Source organism: Piliocolobus tephrosceles, chromosome 4, assembly GCF_002776525.5.
Source record: "Piliocolobus tephrosceles isolate RC106 chromosome 4, ASM277652v3, whole genome shotgun sequence".
NCBI classification, from domain to species: Eukaryota; Metazoa; Chordata; class Mammalia; order Primates; family Cercopithecidae; genus Piliocolobus; species Piliocolobus tephrosceles.
Genome location: NC_045437.1, coordinates 117,811,625 through 117,835,780, shown reverse-complemented (window position 1 = coordinate 117,835,780; position 24,156 = coordinate 117,811,625). Strand labels below are relative to the sequence as shown.

Here is a 24,156-nt window from a genome sequence, read left to right as displayed (position 1 = left end):
GTGGCACCCAGGAGTTAGGATTTCTTAAGGGCCCCCAGGTGCTGCCACGGTTGTGCTCACGATCCCCTTTACATCCCCTTTGCGTAGGTGTATATTCTCCCTTCCTTCCTTCCTCCTTGCTTGGGAACCTTGGGTGTCAAGTTCTTCGGACTCCTCTGTCCAGGGGATGGAATCATTGGGCCATGTAGGCCCTGTCTCTTGCTTTAACTTTTTGCTTCATCCCCAATCCCCACTCCTTTTCATGCCTTCTCCTGACCAGACAGGCATCACTCTGATTCATAATCCCATGAATGTATCTTTTGGAGTCTCACTCTGTTGCCCAGGCTGGAGAGCAGTGGCGCGATCTTGGCTCGCTGCAACCTCTGCCTCCCGGGTTCAAGCTATTCTTCTGCCTCAGCCTCCTGAGTAGCTGGGATTATAGGCACCTGCCACCATGCCCGGCTAATTTTTGTATTTTTAGTAGAGACGGGGTTTCTACTGGGTACCTGTTGGTCAGGTTGGTCTCAAGCTCCTGACCTCAGGTGATCCGCCTGCCTCAGCCTCCAAAAGTGCTGGGATTATAGGCATGAGCCACCTCGCCCGGCCAAATGTATCTTTCAAAAATAGGTAGATTTGTTTTATATGCATATATGGATGGTATTGTGCTAAGGATCTTATTCTGTTTTTCTTTTTCCACTCACCCTTTTTTAGGATGTATCTGTACTGTTGTATGCCTATCTGGTTCCTTTCTCCCTTGTGGCCCCTGCCCACTGATGGACACCTGGGTTACTACCAGTCCCCCAAGCCACACATGCAGATAGTACTGTGGCGCGTATTGTCTCAGAGGGCTGCTCTATGCTTGTTTAATGTTCTCTGGGGTACAGATCAGGAGGGGCTTGTGGGTCCTGGAGTGAGTGGGTCCATCCTGAGAGGCTTAGATTTTCTGAGATGCTCCTCAGGGCCAAAGAGAAGGGACTGAGCGTGGGAAAATTACTTTTCGTTGAATTTAGCGGTTCCTGGAGCCAGGAGAGGAAGCTTCTGCCGGGCCATGCACTCCTTTCCCTCTCCTCTCCCTGGCTCCAGGAAGCATTTATTAGAGGTGGAGTATCCCTTATCAGAAATGCTTATGATCAGAAGCATTTCAGATTTTAGACGTGTTTGCATTTTGGAATATTTGTATTATAGTTAACATTTCAGCATCACTAATCTGATATCCGAAAATCACTGCTGATGATTCTAGATTAGTGTTTTTCATGTTTTGTGCTCCAAAACTTCAGAGGTTGTAGCATTTCACATTTCAGATTTTCAGATCAGAGATACTCAACTTACGGTTCTTTTCTGTAGAAGCCCTTTCCGGAGGTCCTTGAGTTCAGGCCCCGTGCTTTTTTGGGGCAGCCCTGCCCCTCTTGCTAGGCAGCTCCAGGGTGGTCAGTGTCAGCCCTGCCGTCCTTCCTCTGCCCAGTGGTGGAAAGCTGGTCAGATTGAACAAGCAATGGCAGTCGAGGGTCGTGGCATATCAGACCATATTGTCAGAAATCTTTGGTTGCAAGGGACAGAAACTCAGTTCAGTCTCGCTTAAGGAAAAAAAAAAAAAAAGAAAGCATTAATGTCTTATGTGGCCGAAAATTCCTGGGAATGGTTGCCTTTAAGCCTGGTTCAATGCAGGGACCCAAAGAACAGCACCTGGAATACTTGTCTGCCTTCATTTCTCATTTTGCCATCTTCTCTGGTGGCCTCATCCTCAGCTGGACTGTCCCTTTGGGGTGGAGGAAAGGCCACCAGCATTTCCAGTCTTGCGTCTCACGAGCTTAACAAATCCAACAGAAGAGCTGCTTTCCTAGAAGGTGTGCCCATTGTCTCTAGATGTAGCCTCATGGATCAGGCCTGAGTCACACGCCTATCTCTGAACCCATCTCCGTGGCCAGGGGGATGAGATGAAGTGATCGGCCAGGTTAAGGCCCCCCTCCCAACTCCTGAGGCAATGTGAGGTGGGGGTGGGGCAGTTCCCTCCAAAGAAAAGCTGGGTGCTGTTAGGAGAAGAAGGGGAGTGGATGCCAGGCAGCCAGAAGCAACAGCCCTGCATGGGCCTTGGAAAAGAGTCATTTGCCCAGCTTGGAAGCACTGAGATCCCTTGTTTTTTTTTTTTTTTTGTTTGTTTGTTTTTTTTTTGAGATGGAGTCTCGCTCTGTCACCCAAACTGGAGTGCTGTGGCCGGATCTCAGCTCACTGCAAGCTCTGCCTCCCGGGTTCACGCCATTCTCCTGCCTCAGCCTCCCGAGTAGCTGGGACTACAGGCGCCGCCACCTCGCCCGGCTAGTTTTTTGTAGTTTTTAGTAGAGACGGGGTTTCACCATGTTAGCCAGGATGGTCTCGATCTCCTGACCTCGTGATCCGCCCGTCTCGGCCTCCCAAAGTGCTGGGATTACAGGCTTGAGCCACCGCGCCCGGCCGATCCCTTGTTAAAGATAGTTACTACGCACTTACTCTGTGCCAGGCACAATGCTGAGAGCTTCACATGGGTCACGTCTTCTGTTCCTTACAAGAATCCTGTAAGGCAGGAAACTCATTTGCAGACTCCACATGGATAGAGAACTTGGCCAAGGTTACATAACTGTTGGTGGTCCTAAAGTCAGAGTTTGTTCATTATTGTTATAAACAAAGTGTTTGATAAAGACTTGAACTTACGGAGCTAAATGCAGGGTTCAGAGGTCTGGGCGCACCATTCCAGGCTGCAGGAGAGGAAACTGAGGCCCACAGAAGGGCAGGGACTTGCCCAAGGCCTCCCAGCTGGTCAGTGGCCATGGTGGGGGAGGGAGGTGTGGAGCCAGGGGCTGTCTCGGTGAGGAGCCTGTAAGCACACCTCAGGCCAGGAGGATCGCTGCTGTGCTGCTGGCTTGAGGCAGAGCCCCAGTGGGAGCCACACAGAGTCATTAGCTTTGCGGTTAGTGTTCTTTTTTCCAAACAGACCAGGCCAGCACCCACCTCCTCACCCCAACATAAATCATTTGCATGGCAGGGTGTCCTGAAGGGTTGTCCTTTCCCAGTCTGGAGCGAGACTGCCACTGCATGGCCGCCAGCCTGTCCCACCAAGGGCTTCTGAAGGCCTGTTCTGTGCAGGCACGGAGCTGGGCGCATCGTGATCCCTGTGTTCTGCCCTCTTTAATCTTCCCCACAGGCCACTGAGATGGGATGAGGGTCCCCACTTTGCAGGTAGGCAAACTGAGGTCACATCCAGAATTGGCCAGGGTCCAAATAAGGCCTGTGTCTGCAGTCCAGCCTTCTCTGGTTGGCAGAAGGGCATCTGGAAAACACGAGGTCAGTGGCCCGCAGACCCGGGTCCTGCCTCAGCACACCAAGGCCAGTGTTTGCCATCTTCTTTTCTAGAACCCCAAGCCCTCTCCCTTGGTGCCCACCCCCTTGGCCTTCCCCCTGTGGCCATGGACAAGGAGCTCTGCTCCTGTCCCCTCCTGCCTGCTCATGGCCATGGTTCCTGTCATTTGTCCACTTCCTCCACCTCCCCTGAATCATCCCCGTGAGCACACGCAAGAGCCCCAGTGGCGTCCATAACACCCTCCACCAGCCCCCTCACCAGCCACAGTCCTGTCTCTCTGCCCTCCCTCCCTCAGAGCAGGTCTTTCTTAAGTGCTGGTTATGCCACCCTCTCCTTTTCCCTCTTAAGCTGTGCCCTGAGGGGTGCGTCCCAGCCCATCACTGACCTTCAGCCTGTCAGACCCAGAGCCTGCATCCTGGGCCTACTACCGGGCCCCTCACTTTCAGCCCAGGTGACCTCTCCCGGCTGCTTGAATGTTGCTGCTTGTGGCTCCTGGGCCTTCCCGAGCCCCTGCCGTTCCTCCTGCTTTCCTGGCCACCCCTCGCCCTGCCTGTCCTCGCTATGTTGAAAGCCCCAGGGTTCTATCCTGGGCTCACTCTTTCCTTTTTACATTCTTAAATTGTGTCATACAATATGCATATTGGAAGGCATCTAAGAACAACTGTAGCATTCAACAGATTGTCATAAAGCCAGCCTGTTTCTATCTGCCCTCTTTCTCCAAGTCATCTGAGCCAATCATTGGACTTCACATCTAGGCTGTTGCCTCCCAAACCCATCTCCCCAGCCCTAACACCTCCCTTGAACCCCAGGCCTCCCACTCCTATCCAGCCTCTCCTCCTGCATCCGAGGGGCATCCCACACTGAACGTGCTCAGACACAACTCTTGAATCCCCCACCTCCTGCTCCTCAGCCAGCCCCATTGGCAGTAAGTAGCACCACCCACTTGGTTGGCCATTGGAAGTAAGTGGCACCACCCACTTGGTTGACCATTGGCAGTAAGTGGCACCACCCACTTGGTTGGTTGGCCAGTAACCCAGGTGTCATTCTTGGTTCCTCTTTTCCTTGCCTTGGATCCATTCTGTCAGTGAGTCCTGTCATTTCTGTCTCTAGTACATGCGCCAATTCAGTCCCACAGAGACAGAGTGGTGATTGATGGATGGGTTCCTCTGTCTCCAGTTGTCCCTGCCTTCACTTTCATGTCTACACAAAGATGGTTTCTCTTGAGACATACATTCTGCTTTACTTCCAGCCCAGATATATTGGACCTAAGAGAGAAAGGGGAGGGGAAAAAAGGGAAAAGCTGGGCCCTGGAAGTGGCTCGGGAGAGTGGGAGGTCAGGGGCCTCCTTGTACCCAGCCTTCTTGTACCTGCCTGGAGATTGCTGCTGTGTATTGGTGCTCAGTGGGTATTCATGGCCAGGAGGCGGGGACATTAGGCCCACGGAGACTGAAACTCCGACTTTGGCCCGGTGCTGGGCAGCTCTCAGAGCTGAACGAGAATAGCAGCATTGGGAGGCAATATTGCTAGCCAGGGGCCTTGCTCTGGACTCAAAGCCTGGGCTGGAATCCCATCTGTCATGCCCAGGCTAAGTGGCCTTCAGTAGCTCACTCCACCTCTCAGAGCCTCAATGTTCTCCCACTGTGAAATGTGCCCACTTTACAGAGCCATATAGGATAGTGGTGAGGACTGAAGGGGACAATCGGTGTATGGAGCTGCGTCTAGTAGATGCTTGAGAATATGGTTATGTGTGTACTTGTTTCAGCCACGGGTAGAAGCTGGGCAGTCTGGACATGCTCCCTCGGTGCCTCTTGATGTTGCTGGATTTCTGCCTATAGCCGTCTGGTTCTCCTTAGAAATGCCCCTTTGAGCAATGGATTCTGAAGTGTCTGGCCTAGGCCGGCGCTGTGCTGTCTTGGGCCTGTCTCAATCAAGGCCCATGCCCAAGAGGAACAAAGCTCCTTCCACAGAGAATAAGTGAGGCCATGCAACCTTTTCTGAGGGGCTGCCATGTGCCAGGTACCCAGCACAATGTCACATTCATTGTAACCCAGCCTTATAGACACACCATGCTTCCAGTACCTCAGAGTCTTCACATGTGCTGTTCTCTGTGCCTGGAGAACCTGCCCGGCCACCACTCTCTTATCTCCAGGTCGCAGCCCGTTGATCAGTCAGGGAGGCCTTTTCTGGCCTGCTTAGTCCCCATTTTTACACCCTCAGAGAATCCCGGTTCTGTCACTCTCCAGCTCTGTGACCTCTTGGAGCCTCAGAGTTCCCCCCACTGACACTTCCCCACATAGGACAGAGGCTCTTGGTGGCACTTGGCACAGTTTTCTGTAAGATAGCTTCATAGAGCCTTACTCTCCTGCTTGAAAGGGAGCTCCATAAGCACAGGAGCCACGCCTGTGTATTCACCTCCGTTCACCCAGCACACAGCAGCGCTGGGCCCACAATAAGTGCTCTATTACATTTTTATGATCATAATTAATGTTTTGAGCACTTAGTGCCATGCTCTGTATTACTCTTCATGAAAGTAATTTCCATAACATGGGGGTGTTTACCATTATCGCTCTATGTTATGCTGAGGGAGCTGAGGCTCTGGGAGGTGAAATGGCGTACCTAAGGTCACATAGCCAGGAAGAGCCAAAGCCAGGACTTGAACTTAAATCTGCCTGTCTCCATAGGCCATGCTCTTAATAAGGATGCTGCACTGATGCGCTCTGGCGTGGAGCCGCTGGGGGACAGGAGGGGAGAGTTAGGGGTGGGGGCAGAGACAGAGTGTTAGCAGGAGCAGGGCGAGTAAAGCCAGTGCCTTTAGGGGTGGGCGACTGTGAGTGGGGCAGGGAGCTCGGGAAAAGTGCGTTGCACCGAGACTTCCAGAAACACGTACTGTCTAAAATGCTTTTTCAAAAAAAACTGCCTGTTTTGTTCTACCGTTATTTATACGCCTTTTTTCTGATTATAAGAATCAATTTATGTTCATTAGAGAAAAAAAGAAAACTAGAAAACTACAAGAAGCAAATTTCTACCCAGAGATAACCACTCACATTTTAATGTATTTCTATATTTTTCCTATGAATCCTACGTACACATTTTCTACAAAAGTAGAATCAAACCATGTGTTCGGTTTTGAATCTTTTGTTCATTTAATGTTATAGGTATTTTCCCATATTATTAAATATTAATTGAAAACTCGATTTTTAAAAATTTTCTTCTGATAAAAATTTGTAGCTGTATTAGTCTGTTCTCGCACTGCTATAAAGAACCACCTGAGACTGGATAATTTGTAAAGAAAAGAAGTTTAATTAGCTTATGGTTCCCCGGGCTGTACAGGAAGCATGGCTGGGGCGGCCTTAGGAAACTTAAAATCATGGCAGAAGACAAAGGGGAAGCAGGCATAGCTTACCCGGCCAGAGAGGGAGGAGGAGGGAGGAAGAGTATGAAGCGGGAGGCGCTACACTTTTCAACCACCAGATCTTGTGAGAACTCACTGTCACAAGAACAGCAAGGGGAAAGTCCACCCCTATAAGCCAATCACCTCCAACACTAGGGATTACAATTTGACATGAGATTTGGGCGGGGACACAAATCCAAACTGCCATCAGTAGCGTACAAGTTTATTGTAGGAAAACTAGATAATACAGAAATATCTAAAGAAAAGCCTTTCATAATCTCACCCCGAGATAATTACTATTAATATTTTCTTATGCCTCTCCAGCACTTGATTTCCTATGCACATAAATAAAATGACACAGACAGACAAATGTAGACAAACGCAAACATATATACTTTTTTAAAGAAACAAATTGAAACCCCACTTCTTCCCTCGGGCTATGGGAAGCACCCTTGCTAAGGCAAAGCATACACACTCAGATGCCCACAGAGCCCAAACAAGTAGCTGAAGCTGACACCTTTTGGTGAGACCTTGAAGAGGGCCACCTCAGGGCCATCAAGAGAGATCAAACCACCTCAATACATGGGCAAGCTTTAGCCCATTGTGGCCAGGCCAGAATTCAGCTCCTACTGCCAGATTTACTGGTTTTCCAAGTGCTGTAAACCCAGTTTAAGTGAAAGGTGTCTGGGGGGGTGCATTTGGACCCACCGGGGCCTGGGGCATAGTTTGAAAAAGATGTGCATTCTTATGATTTCATTTCATATTTGGAAAACTAAAGAGGAAATATTTTTCAAGATACTATAGAATGATAACATTTAACAAAATCTTGGCTCAAAGTGGTCTGTTTAAAAAAGAAACACTTATTTTCCTATTATGATAAACAAAAATGTATCACTAAAAAAACCTTCAAAATATTTTAATGACTCCTGATGTTGTTATTTAGCATAGCAGTCTCTTCTAGACCTTAGTCATTCATTCATTCATCCAATAAACTATTAATAGTGAAGGCTATTTGCCAAGCCCTGAGAACATGGTGGTGACCAGACTGACACAGACCCTGCCCTGGAGAGATTCATATTCCAGCTAGGGAGGCAGAAAATAAACAGGTAATCTACTAAAGTACGAACACCTGTATTACCCAAGTGATTAAGCATTATTTTTGCTTTTTTACCTATGTCATATGAAGAACATTTTTTCAAATCACTAAAAATTACTTAAAAATGTTTTCATTACTCTAACTTTTTTTTTTTTTTTTGAGACAGAGTCTGGCTCTGTCTCCCAGGCTGGAGTGCAGTGGCGGGGTCTCAGCTCACTGCAAGCTCCGCCTCCCGGGTTTACGCCATTCTCCTGCCTCAACCTCCGGAGTAGCTGGGACTACAGGCGCCCATCACCATGCCCGGCTAGTTTTTTGTATTTTTAGTAGAGACGGGGTTTCACCGTGTTAGCCAGGATGGTCTCGATCTCCTGACCTCGTGATCCGCCCAGTCTCGGCCTCCCAAAGTGCTGGGATTACAGGCTTGAGCCACCGCGCCCGGCCCCATTACTCTAACTTTTAAAGAACTTTCCCTTCGGCCGGGCGTGGTGGCTCACGCCTACTATCCCAGCACTTTGGGAGGCCAAGGTGGGCGGATCACTTGCGGTCAGGAGTTCAAGACCAGCCTGGCCAACAGGGTGAAACTCCCGTCTCTACTAAAAATACAGAAATTAGCAGTGCGTGGTGGCAGGCACCTGTAATCCCATCTACTCGGGAGGCTGAGGCAGGAGAATCGCTTGAACCCAGGAGGCAGAGGCTGCAGTGAGCCGAGGTCATGCCATTGCACTCCAGCCTGGGTGACAAGAGCGAAACGCTGTTTCAAAAAATAAAAATAAAAAAACTTTCCCTTCATTTTGTTTTACCAACTGAGTCAATCTCCTGTAGACTTTTTTTTCTGTCAATGCTTAAACACCTGTCCAGGGCCAGGCACTGTGCTCTGTGCTGTGAACACAGCAGTGAGGACAGACCCAGGTCCTCCCTTCTTTCAGAGGCAGCATGTGTTGAAGAGCCCAGACTCTAGAGCCAGACAGCCTGGGTTCAAGTCATGGGTTCAGGTCATGGCTTTGCCACTTAGTAGCGGTGTGCCCTTGGTCATGTTCCCCAACCCCTCTGTGCCTCAGTTTCCCTGTGAGCTCAATGGCAGGTAACTACACATGCCTCGCAGGGTGGTTGTGTAAATTAAGGTAGCGTGCGAAAGCTTATAGGTGCCTGTTGCATAAGGCCACGAGCACAGGTTTGCTCTTTTTATTGGAGCTTATGTTCTAGCTGGGGAGACGGACAATAAACGATTTTTAGATGTCCTTTTAATAAAGTATGGAAGCCTCGGGAAAGAGGGAGAGAAGGGGAAAGGGTGGATGGAAAAGGAGGGCTGGAAGAAGAGAAGGAGGCAGGGAAAAAAGGGCCTTATCTGCCCATCCCAAAGGTAAGAGCATGTCAAGGAAACCGAGGATTGTGCTTAATGCAATTCTGTGCACCTGTGACTCACTAAATAACACAGATGGGCAAAAGGAGAGTTCGAAGCCAGGGTGGGGGCTGCTCGAGGCCCGGCTCAGTCTCAGAGGCCTGCAGGGAGCAGCGGTCGAGGAGCGGATCGCGACCAGCCTCATGTGCCGCCTCTCCCCACCTTGTCCCTCCCTTTGTCCGCACAGAGAGCGCCTTCGCCGACACGCTGACGCCCGCGCGCCTCAGCCAAGCCCGCTTCAGCGCCTGCCTGCCGCCCAGCAGCCACGACGCGGCCAACTTCGACAACAACGAGCTTGAGAACAACCAGGTGGTGGCCAAGCTGGGCCACCTGGCGCTGGGCCGCGCCCAGGGCCCGCCGCCCGCTGACGCCGCGGCCGCCGCCATCCCGTGCGGGCCCCGTGAGCGCCCGCGCCCCGCGTCGTCGCCGGCGCTGCTGGAGGCGGACCTGCGCTTCCACGCAACACGCGGGCCCGACGTGAGCCTGTCGGCCGACCGCAAAGTAGCCTGTGCGCCGCGGCCCGACGGCGGCCGCACGCTGGTCTTCTCCGAACGCCCGCTGCGGCCCGGCGAGAGCCTCTTCGTGGAGGTGGGCCGCCCGGGGCTGGCGGCGCCTGGCGCGCTGGCCTTCGGTATCACGTCGTGCGACCCGGGCGGGCTGCGGCCCAACGAGCTGCCCGCCGACCCAGACGCGCTGCTCGACCGCAAGGAGTACTGGGTGGTGGCGCGCGCCGGGCCCGTGCCGAGCGGCGGCGACGCGCTCAGCTTCACGCTGCGGCCCGGCGGTGACGTGCTCCTAGGCGTCAACGGGCGTCCGCGCGGCCGCCTGCTGTGCGTCGACACCACGCAGGCGCTCTGGGCCTTCTTCGCCGTGCGCGGCGGCGTCGCGGGCCAGCTGCGCCTACTCGGTGAGTCCCCGGCCCCGCGTGCGCGTGGCCCCGCCCCTCTCCAGTCCCGCCTGTTCTCGCCCTGCGGCGCTCCTGCCCGGCCCCGCCCTGCTCGCTAGGCGCTGCACCGAGTCCAGCCCGCGCTTCCCAACTGAGCGCCCAGCAGGATCCACGCCGTCCGAAATTGCCGGGCTCCACCCCGGAGTTCCCGATTCAGTGGGTCCACGGTGCGCCCCGAGAACGTGCATTTCCGGCAAGTGCCCGGGGATGCTGACGTTGCGGCTCTCTGGACCACATTTTATAAACCACCGACCTGGATAGGTAACTGGCTGGTCTCCAGGTTTGGCGGGCTGTATCCCCTAGTAAATGGTCAGTGCGATTTTTAGTTCCGTTGTTATGATTTGCTATATTAGGGTGTTTTTAACATGTAATGCACAGTAAGTGTAGGGAAAAAATAAATTCGACTGCACATGAAAGAGGAAATAAGAATAGTATCGTCCACAGAAAGTGGAATGGAGGCTTGAACCATCCTATTTTGAGATAATTTTTGCCTTTATTCATGCCACAAATAGGCAGAGAGCAGCCACCAGCTGTGGGCCCGGCCCTGGGAACCAGGATAGGGCCAGCAGAGAACAGGAGACACTCCGTGGCGGTTAGGAGCTCACAGACACCCTAATGGAGAGCTGCACGGTGTGACATTTGCTACAGCCAGGGGTCCTCTCCCAGCTTGGAGTGAAGATGTTCAGAGAAGGCTTCCCGGAGAGCCTGGCTCCAAGTTCATGGCTCAAAAAGTAGAGTCCAAGCAATAAGCAGACAACAGCTCATATGTTCCCTCATTAAATTGTATCCTCCCTTTGACCCTATGAAATCGGTATCATTATCCCCACCTACAGATAAGACAGTGAAGCAGAGAGAGATTAAATGACTGTCCCAGGGTCACATCGCTGGTCAGCTTTGAAGATGCTGGACAAATCACAGAGTCTCCTGCGCCTGTTTCCTTTGTGTAGAAAGAGAGGGATACCTGCTCCATGGTGTTGGCATTAGGGTGAAGTCAGGTGCATATAATGCCTTGAGTGGGGCCTGACACGGCCCTGGGTTTAATCAGTGGTAACAGTAACAACAGCAGCTGTTGCTGTCTTCATGAGGGCAGAGGAGGAGCCGGGTGGCAGTGGTGGTTATTTGTTCAGGGTGTTTTTGGGGGAGGGAGAAGGTTTGTTTTGTTTTGTGTTTTTGAGGAACCATCAGACATAGTCATCATTTCAGCCCGAGATGAAGTGCCCATTATCTGTCCGTTCGTTCTCAGGTAGGGCAAGGGAAGGGGCATCTCTTCATCCTAAGAAATAACCTGTTATTGTCTGAACCAGCAGCAGGCTTGGGGAAGAAAACTCATCCGTGTTGAGCACTGGTAGTCAGGGATCTTCTTGCAAGGGGCAAAACCCCACTCACAGTGCCCTAAGCAAAAAGGAAATGTCTGGGAGTATATTGGGTGAGTTCAGGAACAGCTGGATCTAGATACTGGAAGGATGTCAGCAGGATCCCACCTCTCTTTCCAACTCAAAGCTCTGCTTGCCTCTGTGTTGGCATCACTCTCAGGCAGGCCTTTGCCACAGGTTGGCTCTTCCAGCTCCAGGCTTCCCTCCCAATGAATGGAACGAGTTTCTTCTTTCCTAGCAGCTCCAGTAAAAGTTGCAGACTTGGGTCTCAGGGGCCTTATGTGGGTTATGTGCCCTTTCTTGAACCACTACTACTGAGACCAGGGAGTGGAAGTTCCTATAAGTTCCTGGCCCTTAGCCTATGAGGGAGGGCACATTAGTATCCCAAAAGGACATCCCAGGGCTGTTTCTGAAAGAAATGAGAATGGAGGCTGGGTAGACAAAGAACAGAGGCGCCACACTTGGACGTGCTCTTCAGTCCTCAGCTGAGCCCTGGGAGATAGCTCTGGTCCTCTCGTTAGACAGACGCGAAAGCTAAGGTGCAAAGCAGTGAAGAACTGTGGACTAGCAGGGCAGGTCCAACCTCCCACTGCCTCTGATGGAATCTCTTTGGGCCTCAGGTACCCTGCAGTCCAGCCCTGCGACCACGACTCCATCAGGGTCCCTCAGCGGCTCCCAGGACGATAGTGATTCAGATATGACCTTCAGTGTCAACCAGTCCTCCTCGGCATCTGAGTCATCCCTGGGTAAGGAAATGCAAACCCTGGCACGGGCAGGGGCTGGCGGCTGGCCTGGCTCTTTTGGCTGTGCCAACGGCCTTCCAGGGGCTGAGCAGGGTGGCCGCCTTTCCCCCGCATCCTCTCCTTCCCTCAGCTGTATGTTCAGCGGAGGGAGAAGTAGTGTCTAAATAGGACATTCCAAAGGGTGACAGTGGTGGCATTTTATCTTAGTGTTTGGGAGTAGAAGAGTAGGGAAAGGTGCAAAACCCAGAAGGTAAACTAAAATTAGTATCTCCCAAAAGTGTCCTCCCACTGGTCCCACCGAGAAGCACTGCATTCTTGGGGTTGCCCTAACAGAGCCCACCTGAGAGAGACATTATTAACGTATGTCCTCTTCTCCCTTTTGGCAGTGACGGCCCCCAGCTCCCCGCTGAGCCCCCCGGTGTCTCCCGTGTTCTCCCCACCGGAGCCGGCAGGCATCAAGAATGGCGAGTGCACGGTGTGCTTCGATGGCGAGGTGGACACGGTCATCTACACGTGTGGACACATGTGCCTGTGCCACAGCTGCGGCCTGCGGCTCAAACGGCAGGCCCGGGCCTGCTGCCCCATCTGCCGGCGGCCCATCAAGGACGTCATTAAGATCTACAGGCCATAGCCTAACCTGCCCACGGGCCTTGGCCAGAGCAAGGTCACCTTTCTGAAGCCCCCCTGGGCTGGGCAACCACAAGGCTGCCAGGGAGTCCAAGGGCAGCGGCCATCTCTCCAGTGGTGGGCAAGGCGTGACAGTCGTGTCGCGAGGCCCCCGGGGCCTCAGCCCAGGCAGGGGTTGCTTCCTGCTCCAAAGTGCTTTGCCCCCAAAAGGCCGTCTGAGAGCAAGCTCAGGAACTGCCTGGCAGATCACCCTGTCCCTTGGTGACCTTTCAACTGGGAAGCAGCGTCCTCTGTCTGTGCAATGCTTCTTGCTGGGGTTGGGTTGAGTGTGAGAGAGGGGGAGGGGTGGGAGGGAGAACAGAGAGTGTGTGTGTGAGAGAGAGAATGAACGCGTAGCGATTTTACCAGGGGTCCCGGCTCCGAGAGGGAACGTGCAATCCGGAGCCCCGACGTTGGCATGACGAGAAGTTGTTTGCTTTCTGGGGATGGGACGTAGCTGGTTTTGAATGTATGACGCCTGACCCTAACAGAACTCCCTGGGGTGGTGTAGAAAAGAGATGCTCAGATTCTCTAAGGGGAGGCAAAAATAACTCACTGTTGACAGCTCCAAAGCATCAGCTCCTTGAGGGGAAGGTGGGCAGAGAGCAGAACAATTCACTTCTTCATTTCTCAATGGGTCTTAGAGCTGGGTGTGATGGGCACCCAGGCCAAGCCCTCTGGGTTGTGTCATCTTTTCACCCCTTCACCCCCAGACCGTCTAATAATATACACATCATACCTTGTCTCTGTCTCTAGAGGCAAGTCTCTGTAATGCCCCTCCCCATCTCCAAGGAGAAGACCAGCACTAGGTGCTGTTTTTCTGTGGGAGAGAGAGAATCCTAGAGGCAGGTGACACAGCTAGAGCTGGAAAGCCCACTCCACGACGCAGACAGCTCTCTATCTTCCTGCAGTGGCCCCTGGGCTTGGCGTTCCCAGGGGACCTGCTGGCAGGAGGAGGAACGAGGGCTTTATAACTTTGGTTACAACTTTTGGTCTTTGTTCTGATTCTCAGTGTATCTTCCTCCACTGGTTACTAAAGTGTTCACTGATAAGTATGTTAAGTAATGATCGAGACAGTAACTACAAATGCTGGCATTGGGATTCTCTCCCTTCCCAGACCTGCCTGCTGGTATTTCCTGGGACCCTGGCCCTGACCCACCTCCTCACCGCTGTCCATCTCTGCAGACTCCCAGATCACACCTGGGCTGAGGGGCTGGCCCAGGTCTGTCCCTCCCTTCTTGCCCCCAGTTCTGGGCTCCACCTCTGCCCTCTTCTGTGCTGTCCCATTAGGGAAGTCCCTTGGCCTGTCTGTTTTTCAGTTCCCAATTAGAAGTCTAGAACCTGACAACTCCAAGAGTTCTTGGGAGGACCAGCACAATGTTCTAAAAAGCCTGAGACGGCTTGCAGAAAGCAAGTACCATTTGTATTACAATTCCTAATCTGTTCATATCCTGCTGAAGGAGGGAGAGGAAGCAGGGGAGTTGGTGCATTCATATAATAAACACTTGCTGGGTGTCTGGGTGCCCAGAGCGAAGCTGGGCCAGGCCCTCACCAGATCCAGCCCCATAGACCAGCTGGTGCCCATGCGATGCTGGCGGGTTCAGGGCCTCCTGTTCTCCTGTAGCTGGGAGTAGTCACAGTTGTCTGACCTGATTCTAACTTAAGGCCCCCACTCTCTTGCCCCCTCAAGAATCCCTGATTATTTACTTTTCCCTAGAAAATCTGGGGAAATTCCCACATTTTAATTTGGCAGCAGAATCTTTTGAGCAGCTTTCGGAACCGCAGTGTTTGCCAAAATAGGAGTTTGAGAATCCAGGCAGCCCTGGGTGCCTGGCTGAATTCGGTTTCCCGCATGTGCTGGGTGTGGGCGGGGCCACGCACAGGCCCTGCATGGGAGGAGGACTCACCCCGGGCCTGTGGTGCTCCAGGCAACCGTCTCCTGACTACTCTGAGGCCCAGTCACAAGCTGTGGGGTCTCAGTGGCCTGGGGGAAAGCAGCTCCACTCTCCTGCCCTTCCTGGCTGCCCCTTTGGGTTCCAGCCGGGGTCACATCCAGCCTCCACTGGGAAACCAGTGACTGAGGCCTGGACCTAGGGATGGACCAGGCATCTCCTGGCGACCTGTGACCTTGGGAAAAAGGGAGTCAGTGGCCCATTCAACCTGCTCTACAGCTGCTATAAATAGCATCCCTGTTTCCAAGAGGAGGTAAGGGGGTGTTTATCTTCTAAAAACCAGACGTTTCCTGATGCTCTGAGCGTTAGTGCTACAGAGGAGACGCACACATCCCCACTATGTTCTGTCTTGAGAAGGAGACAAGAGAAAGAGGAAAAGGAGCCACTATATTTTATTTTGCACCTACAGTGTGCCTTGGCACTGGGCTAGAGAGGCGCCTTCCTGCGTGAATCCTGTGAGGCAGGTCTTATTGCCATAAGTCACATCTAAGACACTGCCGGTCATAAAACACACTGTTTTACATACCAAAAGGAAAAAATGCCGCCAATCTTAACTAAGATGCTAAAACTGTACAGCTCCTTCCAATCAGAGATGTTCATGTGTGAAAAAGAAAAAATTGTGCTACTTACAATCTATGAAAGCTGATATTATCCCACGTGGCAGGTAAGGAAACTGAGGTCCTGTGAGTGAAGCGACCTCATGATCACACAACAGGAGGTGGCAGGGCTGGGATTCAAACCTGGGAGTGTCTGGCGCCACATCCCACACTCCCACTGCCTGGCTCCAAGTCACAGGAAACTCAAGACTGTGAGTTTTCTCCCTTGAAACTCACCTGGAGAGAGTCCAGGCACCTGTGCCTATGTGGAGGTTCCAGCCCCAGCCAGGGCCCCTCTGCTGCCCACACCCTGGGAGGGGAAGTGCCGTCCGTTCCAGGCTCGTCTGCTCACTGCCCACCTTCTGGCAGAGCCGAGCTCTGAGATCTGGACTCCACCCCAAGGGCCCTCTCGTTATGCAGGGGTGTCCACCGTTGGGGAGGGACCTGGGGCGCTGTCCCACCACCTTCCTAGGCCCTGTGATCACCACCCCCTCAAGCGGGGCCCCAGCCGCTTGAGCACCCCCTCACGTGACCCAGCCCTCGGCTGTTCCAGGCTCACCGTCCATCGTGTGCTCTTCGGGGCCACAGCAGCCAGGGCTCCAGGGCTAGGACAGGGGAGACCTGAAAACACCCCGTTGTCAATGGTCTTGTGCCCGTTCATTCGGAGCCTCCTGAAAAACTGAGCTGTTTCCAAGGCAAATCTGGCTCCTTGTCCTAGCAAGTTCTCAGAACCAGGAGTCCCCTGGGATGGAGCTGGTCCCCTCACTGCAGCACCACGTTTCCTTGATGCCCACTAATCAGCGTGGCCTGTATTCAGGACACAGGGTGAACTTTTCTCTGACCCCCTGGTGCTGGTCCTGTCCTAACACATAGTAGGTACCCAGTAAAGGTTTGCTGAGTCAACCAGAAATCAGATTATGAGTGCTCAGGGGTTTGGTAAAACAGCACCACATACACACGCAAAGATACTCCGCAAACATTTGCTGAGCACCTAATATGTGCGAGGTGCTGTGAGGATAGAGCAGAGAGGACTGTGCCCCAGCTCTGATGCCAGCAGGGGTGACACTAAGAGGGGAATGGGGTATTTGGGGCAGAATCCACTGGGCTCTCTTGGCCATCTGCTGCCTTGGGTCCGTGGAGATGGGTGTCTAAAGGCTGCCTTCTTGATCAGAACCTGCTGCGCGCTTCACAGACCCTTCTCTGCATTGGAAATGCTGGGCACGTGGAAATGCTGGGCACGTTGCAGGCAGTGAGCTGCTGCCAAAACGGCGTTAAGCAGAACCCCTGGAGGCCCCGCAGGTTGGTGATCACCTTCAGGTCCTGCCAGGGAGACGCAGTGGGGAAGTTGGCTAATTGCTGCTTTCAGGCCCTGGAAATCAGTCGCCAAGGCCCCGGAGAACCCCAGTGAGTCCGTCCAGTTGAGGCAGAGAGGCAATAACCTCCCACAGCTCGGCCCTGCCCCTGCCCCAGTCCTGGCACGGGGCACCGGCTCAGGAACACGCGGCCTCCTGGCATTTCTTGGTATTTAACTGTCTCGCTGTCTTATCCGAGTCCCTAATGAAACAACTTGTGCGACAATCTGTCTGTGCCTTACGAAAGTGTCTGTGCACTTTTTATCCTTTTTAAAAGCAACTTTTAAAAGTGGATGGGGATGGGGGGGCTAGCATACGTGGTAGGGTTCTAGAAATCTGTGATCATCGCTGAAATTCTTTTTGCATCCTGTTTTTGATGTTGGAGTGATGAAGTGTACATCCCCCACCCCACACACCACTACCTGTGTACAGACCTTTTAAAACATGTCTTCTTTTCTGATTCAATACTGTGACCTCTCCCATACAGTCTAATCCTTGGGGATCTGTAATCAAAGTTTCAAAACCTGGGAAGTGGGTTGGGAAGGGTTTGCACTGGTCTTGTGTGTTGTGCTTTTCTGTGTTGTGTGTTTTGATTTTTGTCTGTTTTTATCTGTTTTATATTGACATAATTTTCCTGTTTAAAAAAAAATACAACTTCGGCTTGTTAAAAAAAAAACTCTTCAGAACTCAATTTTTAAAATCCCACTTACATACACTGATGGGGAGTGAAGGTGAGGATCCAAATCATTGCCAGCCTTGGGGAAATAAATTGCAAAATGTTTATAGAACCCCGACAGTGTTTGATGCCTTTGCCAAATAACACACTTCTGTGAAAATCACAAGGAAATGATTCTAATCAAGGATGAAATCTACATGTAAAGATATTCACTGCAGCATTTTCTAGAGGGGTAAAAGTTGTGAGCAACCCTAATGTCCAACAACCAGGGTGTATTCACCAAGACTGTTGGTTACAAGTGACAGAAACCCAACTCAGATAGGTTTTAGGGGGATAAAGAGCTAGGGAACTGAAAAGTCCAGTAGCAGAACCCACTCTGTGTGCAAGTGGAACCAGGGTCTGAAATGCTGCATCAGGACTAGCCTCTCCCCTCTCGCTCAGCCCTGTGATCTGGCCCCATTCCCAGGCAGGTTCTCAAGATACCTCCTGCAGGGCCACCAGCATCCTGCCTTTGAGCAGTCCCTGCAGGGACCAGCTCAGATCACGTGTCCACTCCTGAACTAGTCACAGGACAGGGAGATACGGGGTTCTGATTGGTCAGACCCAGGATGGGTGCTCACCTGCACCCAATAGCTGCCCTGTCTGAACTCTGTGGGCTGAAAGTGGGGAATCGCAATCTCCAGAGAAAATGAGTCCTAAAGAATGCATGCCCGAGCGGGCAGATCATGAGGTCAAGAGTTCAAGACCATCCTGGCCAACATGATGAAACCCTGTCTACTCAAGATACAAAAACTTAGCCAGGCGTGGTGGTGTGTGCCTGTAATCCCAGCTTCTTGGGAGGCTGAGGCATGAGGATCACTTGAACCTGAGAGGCAGAGGTTGCAGTGAGCCGATATTGCGCCATTGCACTCTAGCCTGGGTGACGGAGCGAGACTCCGTCTCAAAGAAGAAAAGAAAAAACAGAGTGCATGCAGGTTGGGCAAAAACAACAGGCCTCTGTGTAGGGAACAGTCGAGTAAACCATGATACCAATACATATGGGGCTAATGGCATGAGCATGAAGCCAGACTGCCAGGGCCTCACCAAGACATTGGGGAAGACGCTTAACCTCCTTGTGCTTCAGTTTCCTCATCTTCAAAGCAAGAATAATAATAGTCCCCGATTTTAGAATGAGTGTAAGTGTTATTGAGATCATACAGTGATGTGCCAGGCACAGCATCTGGCGCCCAGCACCAAGCAACAATTGTTAGTTTATAACACAGGTTTATGTGAAAATGTGATTTAAAAAGACAAGATATAAAATTGCACATACACCTTGATCTCATAGATGAAAATAAAACAGACAAAAACACCAACAGCCCAAAAACCTGCCCATGCATTGGAAAGACCAGAAATAAAGCAGTGAAATGTCCATGAGGGCTGTGTTTGAGTGATGGTCTTATTGGTGCCTTTTTCTCATACTTGCTTATTATAGAAAATTTCCCAAATTTCCCAGATTTCCATAATGAGCAAGTATGACTTTTCATTTAAACTTGTTACTTGGAAAAAATGATCTCCCTACTCTGCAAAAGCCAGAGAACAGCTGGCCCTTGCTGGAATTTGTCAGGAATTCCCAGGCTGATTGTGAGTTTAAGATCCAAATTTAGTCATGGTGGAGATAAGGACCTGTACATTTCTAGCAGAGGCCAGGCCAGCCTGACCAGTTTGGTTGGGCTTCCTCTAGGCCAGGCTTTGGGGCCCAAATTTCTGGGGTGGAACATGGCAGTGGTAGCAGGAGTGGGAGCGGGGAGTAGGGGAGTGGGGTGAACAAGGAGAGGGAGCTGCCCAGGCCTGCTCCTTCTGGATGGTTAGAACAGCCTGGCTTGGTGACACTGAGTTTTAGGAAGCAATGGGATAAGAGAAACCAGCATTTATCAAGCATCACAAACCATGGTTCCCACACATTCTCACAATGAATCTTCACAATAGTGTTCTCATTTTACAGGCAAGGAGGCCAAAGGGAAAGCAGGATTGGCCCCCAGGCGGCCCTGCTCCAGGGTCAAGGCAAAATCTTTCAGATACACATTTCGCACCCCTTTATCAAAGTCTCAGTGAGGGGCCGAGTCTGCCCAAAACCCAGGATCCTTTCTCCCCTTCCAGATCTCCTTCCCACAACGCTATGTCCTTCTACTGGACCAGGCAACATTTTCACAGATGCTATCTGATGAGACTTTTTTGAGTAAAGAAAAAAAAGGTAGGGCCAGGCACGGTGGCTCAAGCCTGTAATCCCAGCACTTTGGAGGCCAAAGTGGGTGGATCACCTGAGGTCAGGAGTACAAGACCGGCCTGGCCCACATGGTGAAACATCGTCTCAGCTAAAAATACAAAAAATTAGCCAGGCGTGGTGGTGTGTGCCTGTAATCCCAGCTACTAGGGAGGCTGAGGCAGGAAAATGGCTCGAACCCAGGAGGTGGAGGTTGTGGTAAACTGAGATTGTGCCACAGCACTCCAGCCTGGGCAACAAGAGCGAAACTCTGTCAAGAAAGAAAAAGAGAGAGAGAGAGAGAGAGAGAGAAAGAAAGCAAGCAAGCAAGCAGGAAGGAAAGGAAGGAAAAGGAAAGGAAGGAAGGAAGGGAAAAAGGAAGAGAGAGAGAGAGAAAAAGAAAGAAAGAAAGAAAAGAAAGAAAGAAAAAAGAAAAGAAAGAAAGGTCATATTAATCTAGGCCCACTGCATTGTAAGAGACTGAAATCCAACTTAAGAAAAAAATAAAAATAAAAAAGAGAGGGAGCAGAATGTACTGATTCATGCCCAGAACAGATCAGTCTAGCTTCAGGAACAGCTAGATCTGGGTATTCACATGATGTCCTCAGGCCTCTGCCTCTGTCTCTCTGTTCCGCCTTCCTCTGAGCTGATGGCACTCTCAGGCAGGCTCTCCCTTTGCAGCCACCAGAGCAACCTCCAGTGACTCATATCATGCCAGTTTAGTGACCCTTTAAAGAAGTTTCAGGAAAAGTCCCAGTGCTGCTTCTCCTTTGACTCCTTGGATCAAAAGCTCAGTCTCTGAACCTATCACATGCCCACACCTGATACAAAACTAGTATGTTCTTACCCTCAAGAACCAACCTATCTGGTGGGGAAGGCAGACCCTTAAACAGATGTGTTCAGACCAGTGCACTTCTGAGGTGTGGGACTGATCCAATTCAGGCCATGAAGGCTCGGGATCATTTAGCAGTGTAGTTTAGACATCCTTCTTTCTCCTGCCCTTGTGTGTTCTCACCGACACCTGGGCCATGCTCCCTGGCACATCCGATTCCTCCTCCAGTGTTGCAGCACACATACCCTCACCAGCCCCTGCTGCCTGCAGCGCGCCTAGCCTGGCGGTAGGGCGAAGGGTTCACTACTGTGTCTGCAAATCTCTTTTCCTCATTCTCTGGGTTCCTGCAGGGCAAGCAATCCTCCAGAAAGATGATAATAATACCGGATCATTTAATGAGCACTTACTGCGTGCAAAGGACATCCATGACATCAGTACATTCTCACAAGAGTTCTCTGAATAGGCTCCATCAATACTTCCATTTTATAGGTGAGAAGCCAAGACTCAGAAGGAATCAGTAACTTTCTCCTACTTTATGTGGCCTCTCAAAGACAAAAGGTTTCTTCTCTTTCTGTTTATAGTTATGTCGTGGACCTAGACCCCCTGGTTCCCAAGGGCAAATGGGCACTTTTGATTTCACTTTGATTTCACTGAGTGAAATTTGCACTTGTGATTTCACTGAGTCCCGCCAGCCACACGTTGTATTACAGTCCCATTTTACAGGGAAGGGAAGGGCTGCCCCAGATCACACTGTTTAGGAGCTGTGGGGCCAGGATTTGAACCAGGCCTGGCTCTTTCCACCGCATCACAGCGTGTCTGTGGGCACGTCATCAGGAGGAGGGGGAGGGAGAGGAGGAAGAAGAATAAGAAGAAAAGGACAAGAAAAAAACAGGCAGATTCAGCACCTCGAAGGGCTTTTTCTAGAAGGACATCAGCTGTGTCCTGACTCACCCAATGTCTATCCGTTCAATTCCAGGGACAGGGAATCTTTGCTTTTCCCTTCAGGCTCGGATCTCCTGGCTCTTGGACGCTCCCACACAGGGATGTGCAAAACACGAATATTCCAGGCATTGAGCTATGGGAACAGAACCCCAACCTTGGCTGTTAAATACACCTACGGAGAAGTTTCCAGAAGCCCAGTGGCAGGGTGTGTTGGGGAGGAACTGCTTCAAAACAAAGTGCCTCAGGCATCCTGATCCCCTCTGCTCAGCCTCCTCCCCTCTCAGCTTGGGGTTTCCCGGGTCTAAACCCTTCTCCCCAGACAGACAGCCTGACTCTCCTGCTTCTCTGGCTGCCCAGGGAAGGCCTTGGCCATCCTTTCAGGAGCACAAGGGCCTGCTTGGGAGGGCTGGGCCAGCCTGACTGAGTTCACATCCATGCTCCACCCCAGCCAGCAGGGGGCCTGCCCTCCCCACCGGGCCTCCCGAGAGTGCCTTTCACATACCAAACTTTATGTGAACGTGCTCCCTGGAGCTGCACGATGGGGATGTCCCCTTCTGAGCCTACACATCGTGGCCCCTACCTGGGGCCTGTAAGACCACAGCCTCCCTCAGCCCTTAGGAGGCTGCATCCTGGCATCTCAGCTCAGAGCTGGGGTTTCCAGTGTGATGGGGTCTAGTGTGGTGCGTGAGTTCCCTCCAGCTGAGGGAACAGGCCTGCCCATGCTGTGGGATCCTGGGCAAGTTGCATACCCTCTCTGAACCTCACTTTCTGGAGCTTCAAAGGAAGAGGGATGTCAAATTGTGTCAGGAAGTGGCTGGCATTTAGCAGGTGCTAAATGCTTTTTAGGAGTATTCTAGACCCTGCTACACCAGCTACCCCTTGCTCATGCCCTCCCGTGTCCTATCTGGGCCAGGGGCAGCCTCCATCCTCCTACAACCTCCTGGGCCTCCCGTGCCACCTCAGTGAGCCTGCCCTGCGACACTGTCAGCGGCTTCCACAGGTGATGCTGCACATCCCCGGCTCCCAACACAGGGTCTATCAAACAGTAGAGCCTTAGTGCATACACCCCTCACCCACACCCAATGTGGAATTTCTGGCATTAGCACACCTCCCTTCCACAAAGAATGAACCGAAGTGGTGATCTGCTGGTAGGGTCGGGCCAGGCCTCGGGGCCGGCCCAGGCCCCCACCCCTTGCTTGTCTTGGTTCCCAGTTGAGAGCGCTGGCCCCAGGCCTGGGAGGCTGACCGACCTTAGACTCCAGGGGGAAAGCCACACTTTTGCTCAACTCCCAGGAGCAGCCCCGCATTCCAGGAGGGGCGTGGGAAGCACCAGGCCTTCCCCAACTGAGCTGAGCGGGGAGCTGCCTGCAGCCACACTGGCCCCCACAGCCTCAGCGCTGACCCAAGCCCACTTTGGGTTCCCCATGGACAACCGCCCCACCTCAGAGGTATGGAGATGGGGCTCTGAGAGATTGCTACTGCCATCCCAGGAGAGAAACACCAGGACGTTCCCAGGGAGCCCTCTCTAGCTTCCCCATCTGTCCGCAGTTTCCCACGCTGACTCCGTCTCCTTTTTCTGGTGCCACCCCACCGTGATCAGCATCAGAAGAGTTCCCTGCATGACTCTGAGCAACAGCAGACTCCCTTCCGCCTCCGTCCCCTCTGACAGGTGGTCCCAGGGCTGGCTACAACCCACTCGAGGGCCATCCCTCCCAGCTGACCTTGCTATCTTTCCACCCTGCAGCTATTTCAGCTGGAGTTGTTATGAACACAGACCCGGCTGGGGGAGCCTCCCGCAGTGTACCCCCCGAGCTGGACCTTGGAGGCTGGATGGCCCTCGGCCAGCAGAAGCTCCTCTTGGGCACTCCCTGCAGAAAGGAGCTGCCCAAACGCAGAAGCTGATGGGCCCCCGTGCTGCAGGAGCCCTCCAGGGTGGGGGCGAAGGTCCCAAGGGACATTTGCCTTCTGCAACAAACCAGACTTTCTCCAAGAGGTTCCCACGACCCTGCTGGCTGGCGCTGCTGAGCAGGCTTCCTCCCACAGGGCAGGTCCCCTTGGCCCGCCAGGAAAGGATGGACGGACAGGCAAAGGGCAATGAAACGGCCTGGGCCGGGAGTGATCCTGGGTGAGGGCTCCGTCCCCTCTGGCTTCTCTTAGGGCACCCTCACCATAAGGCAGTGAAACTGAAAGTCCTGAAGTACAGGGAGGCGGCTTTCCAGGCTCCTGGGGGGATTGCGTAGGGATCGGATGGTTTCTTTCTAGAAGATGGAGCATTGTCGCTCTCTAGTGGCCATGGTGAGAAGTGGCAGAGACCGGAGCCGAAAGACATTGGTCAAGGTCCAGGTGCTGGACAAATTTACTCCCCCTACCATCCCCCCCAGCACATCCTGCAGAAGCCGCGACGACCGGAAAGCCAGACTCCTGCAAATGGGTTTGTGGATCTGGGTAACCTTGAGGAGGCATGTCAGGGTGACACTGGGTCTGGGTCTGGGGTCAAGTCTGCGTTTGTGGGTGAACTGGAGCTGAGGGTGTGGTGGGCTGGGGCTGGGAAAGGATCTCCCCACCCCTGCAACGCTGGGAGGATGGCACATGGACTCGGTGCTTCTTTACTCTGGTCCTACTGATTTGACCCGCTCCGTT

The 24,156-nt window shown here is 52.4% G+C and overlaps 1 protein-coding gene across 2 annotated transcripts in view; it reads left to right on the top strand.

Annotated features, from left to right (window-relative positions):
* The window catches only part of NEURL1B (neuralized E3 ubiquitin protein ligase 1B), a 50,374-nt gene extending 32,874 nt beyond the window's left edge, over positions 1–17,500 (top strand). The window contains exons 3-5 of one of the 2 annotated variants that reach the window (XM_023218944.1): positions 9,384–10,103; positions 12,136–12,261; positions 12,645–17,500. In XM_023218944.1, the coding sequence (XP_023074712.1) occupies positions 9,384–10,103; positions 12,136–12,261; positions 12,645–12,889 (1,091 nt within the window). In that variant the 3' untranslated portion in view covers positions 12,890–17,500. The remainder of the gene's footprint in view (positions 1–9,383; positions 10,104–12,135; positions 12,262–12,644) is intronic. The other variant, XM_023218945.1, reaches the window with a different exon arrangement.
* Positions 17,501–24,156: the final 6,656 nt, after the last annotated feature.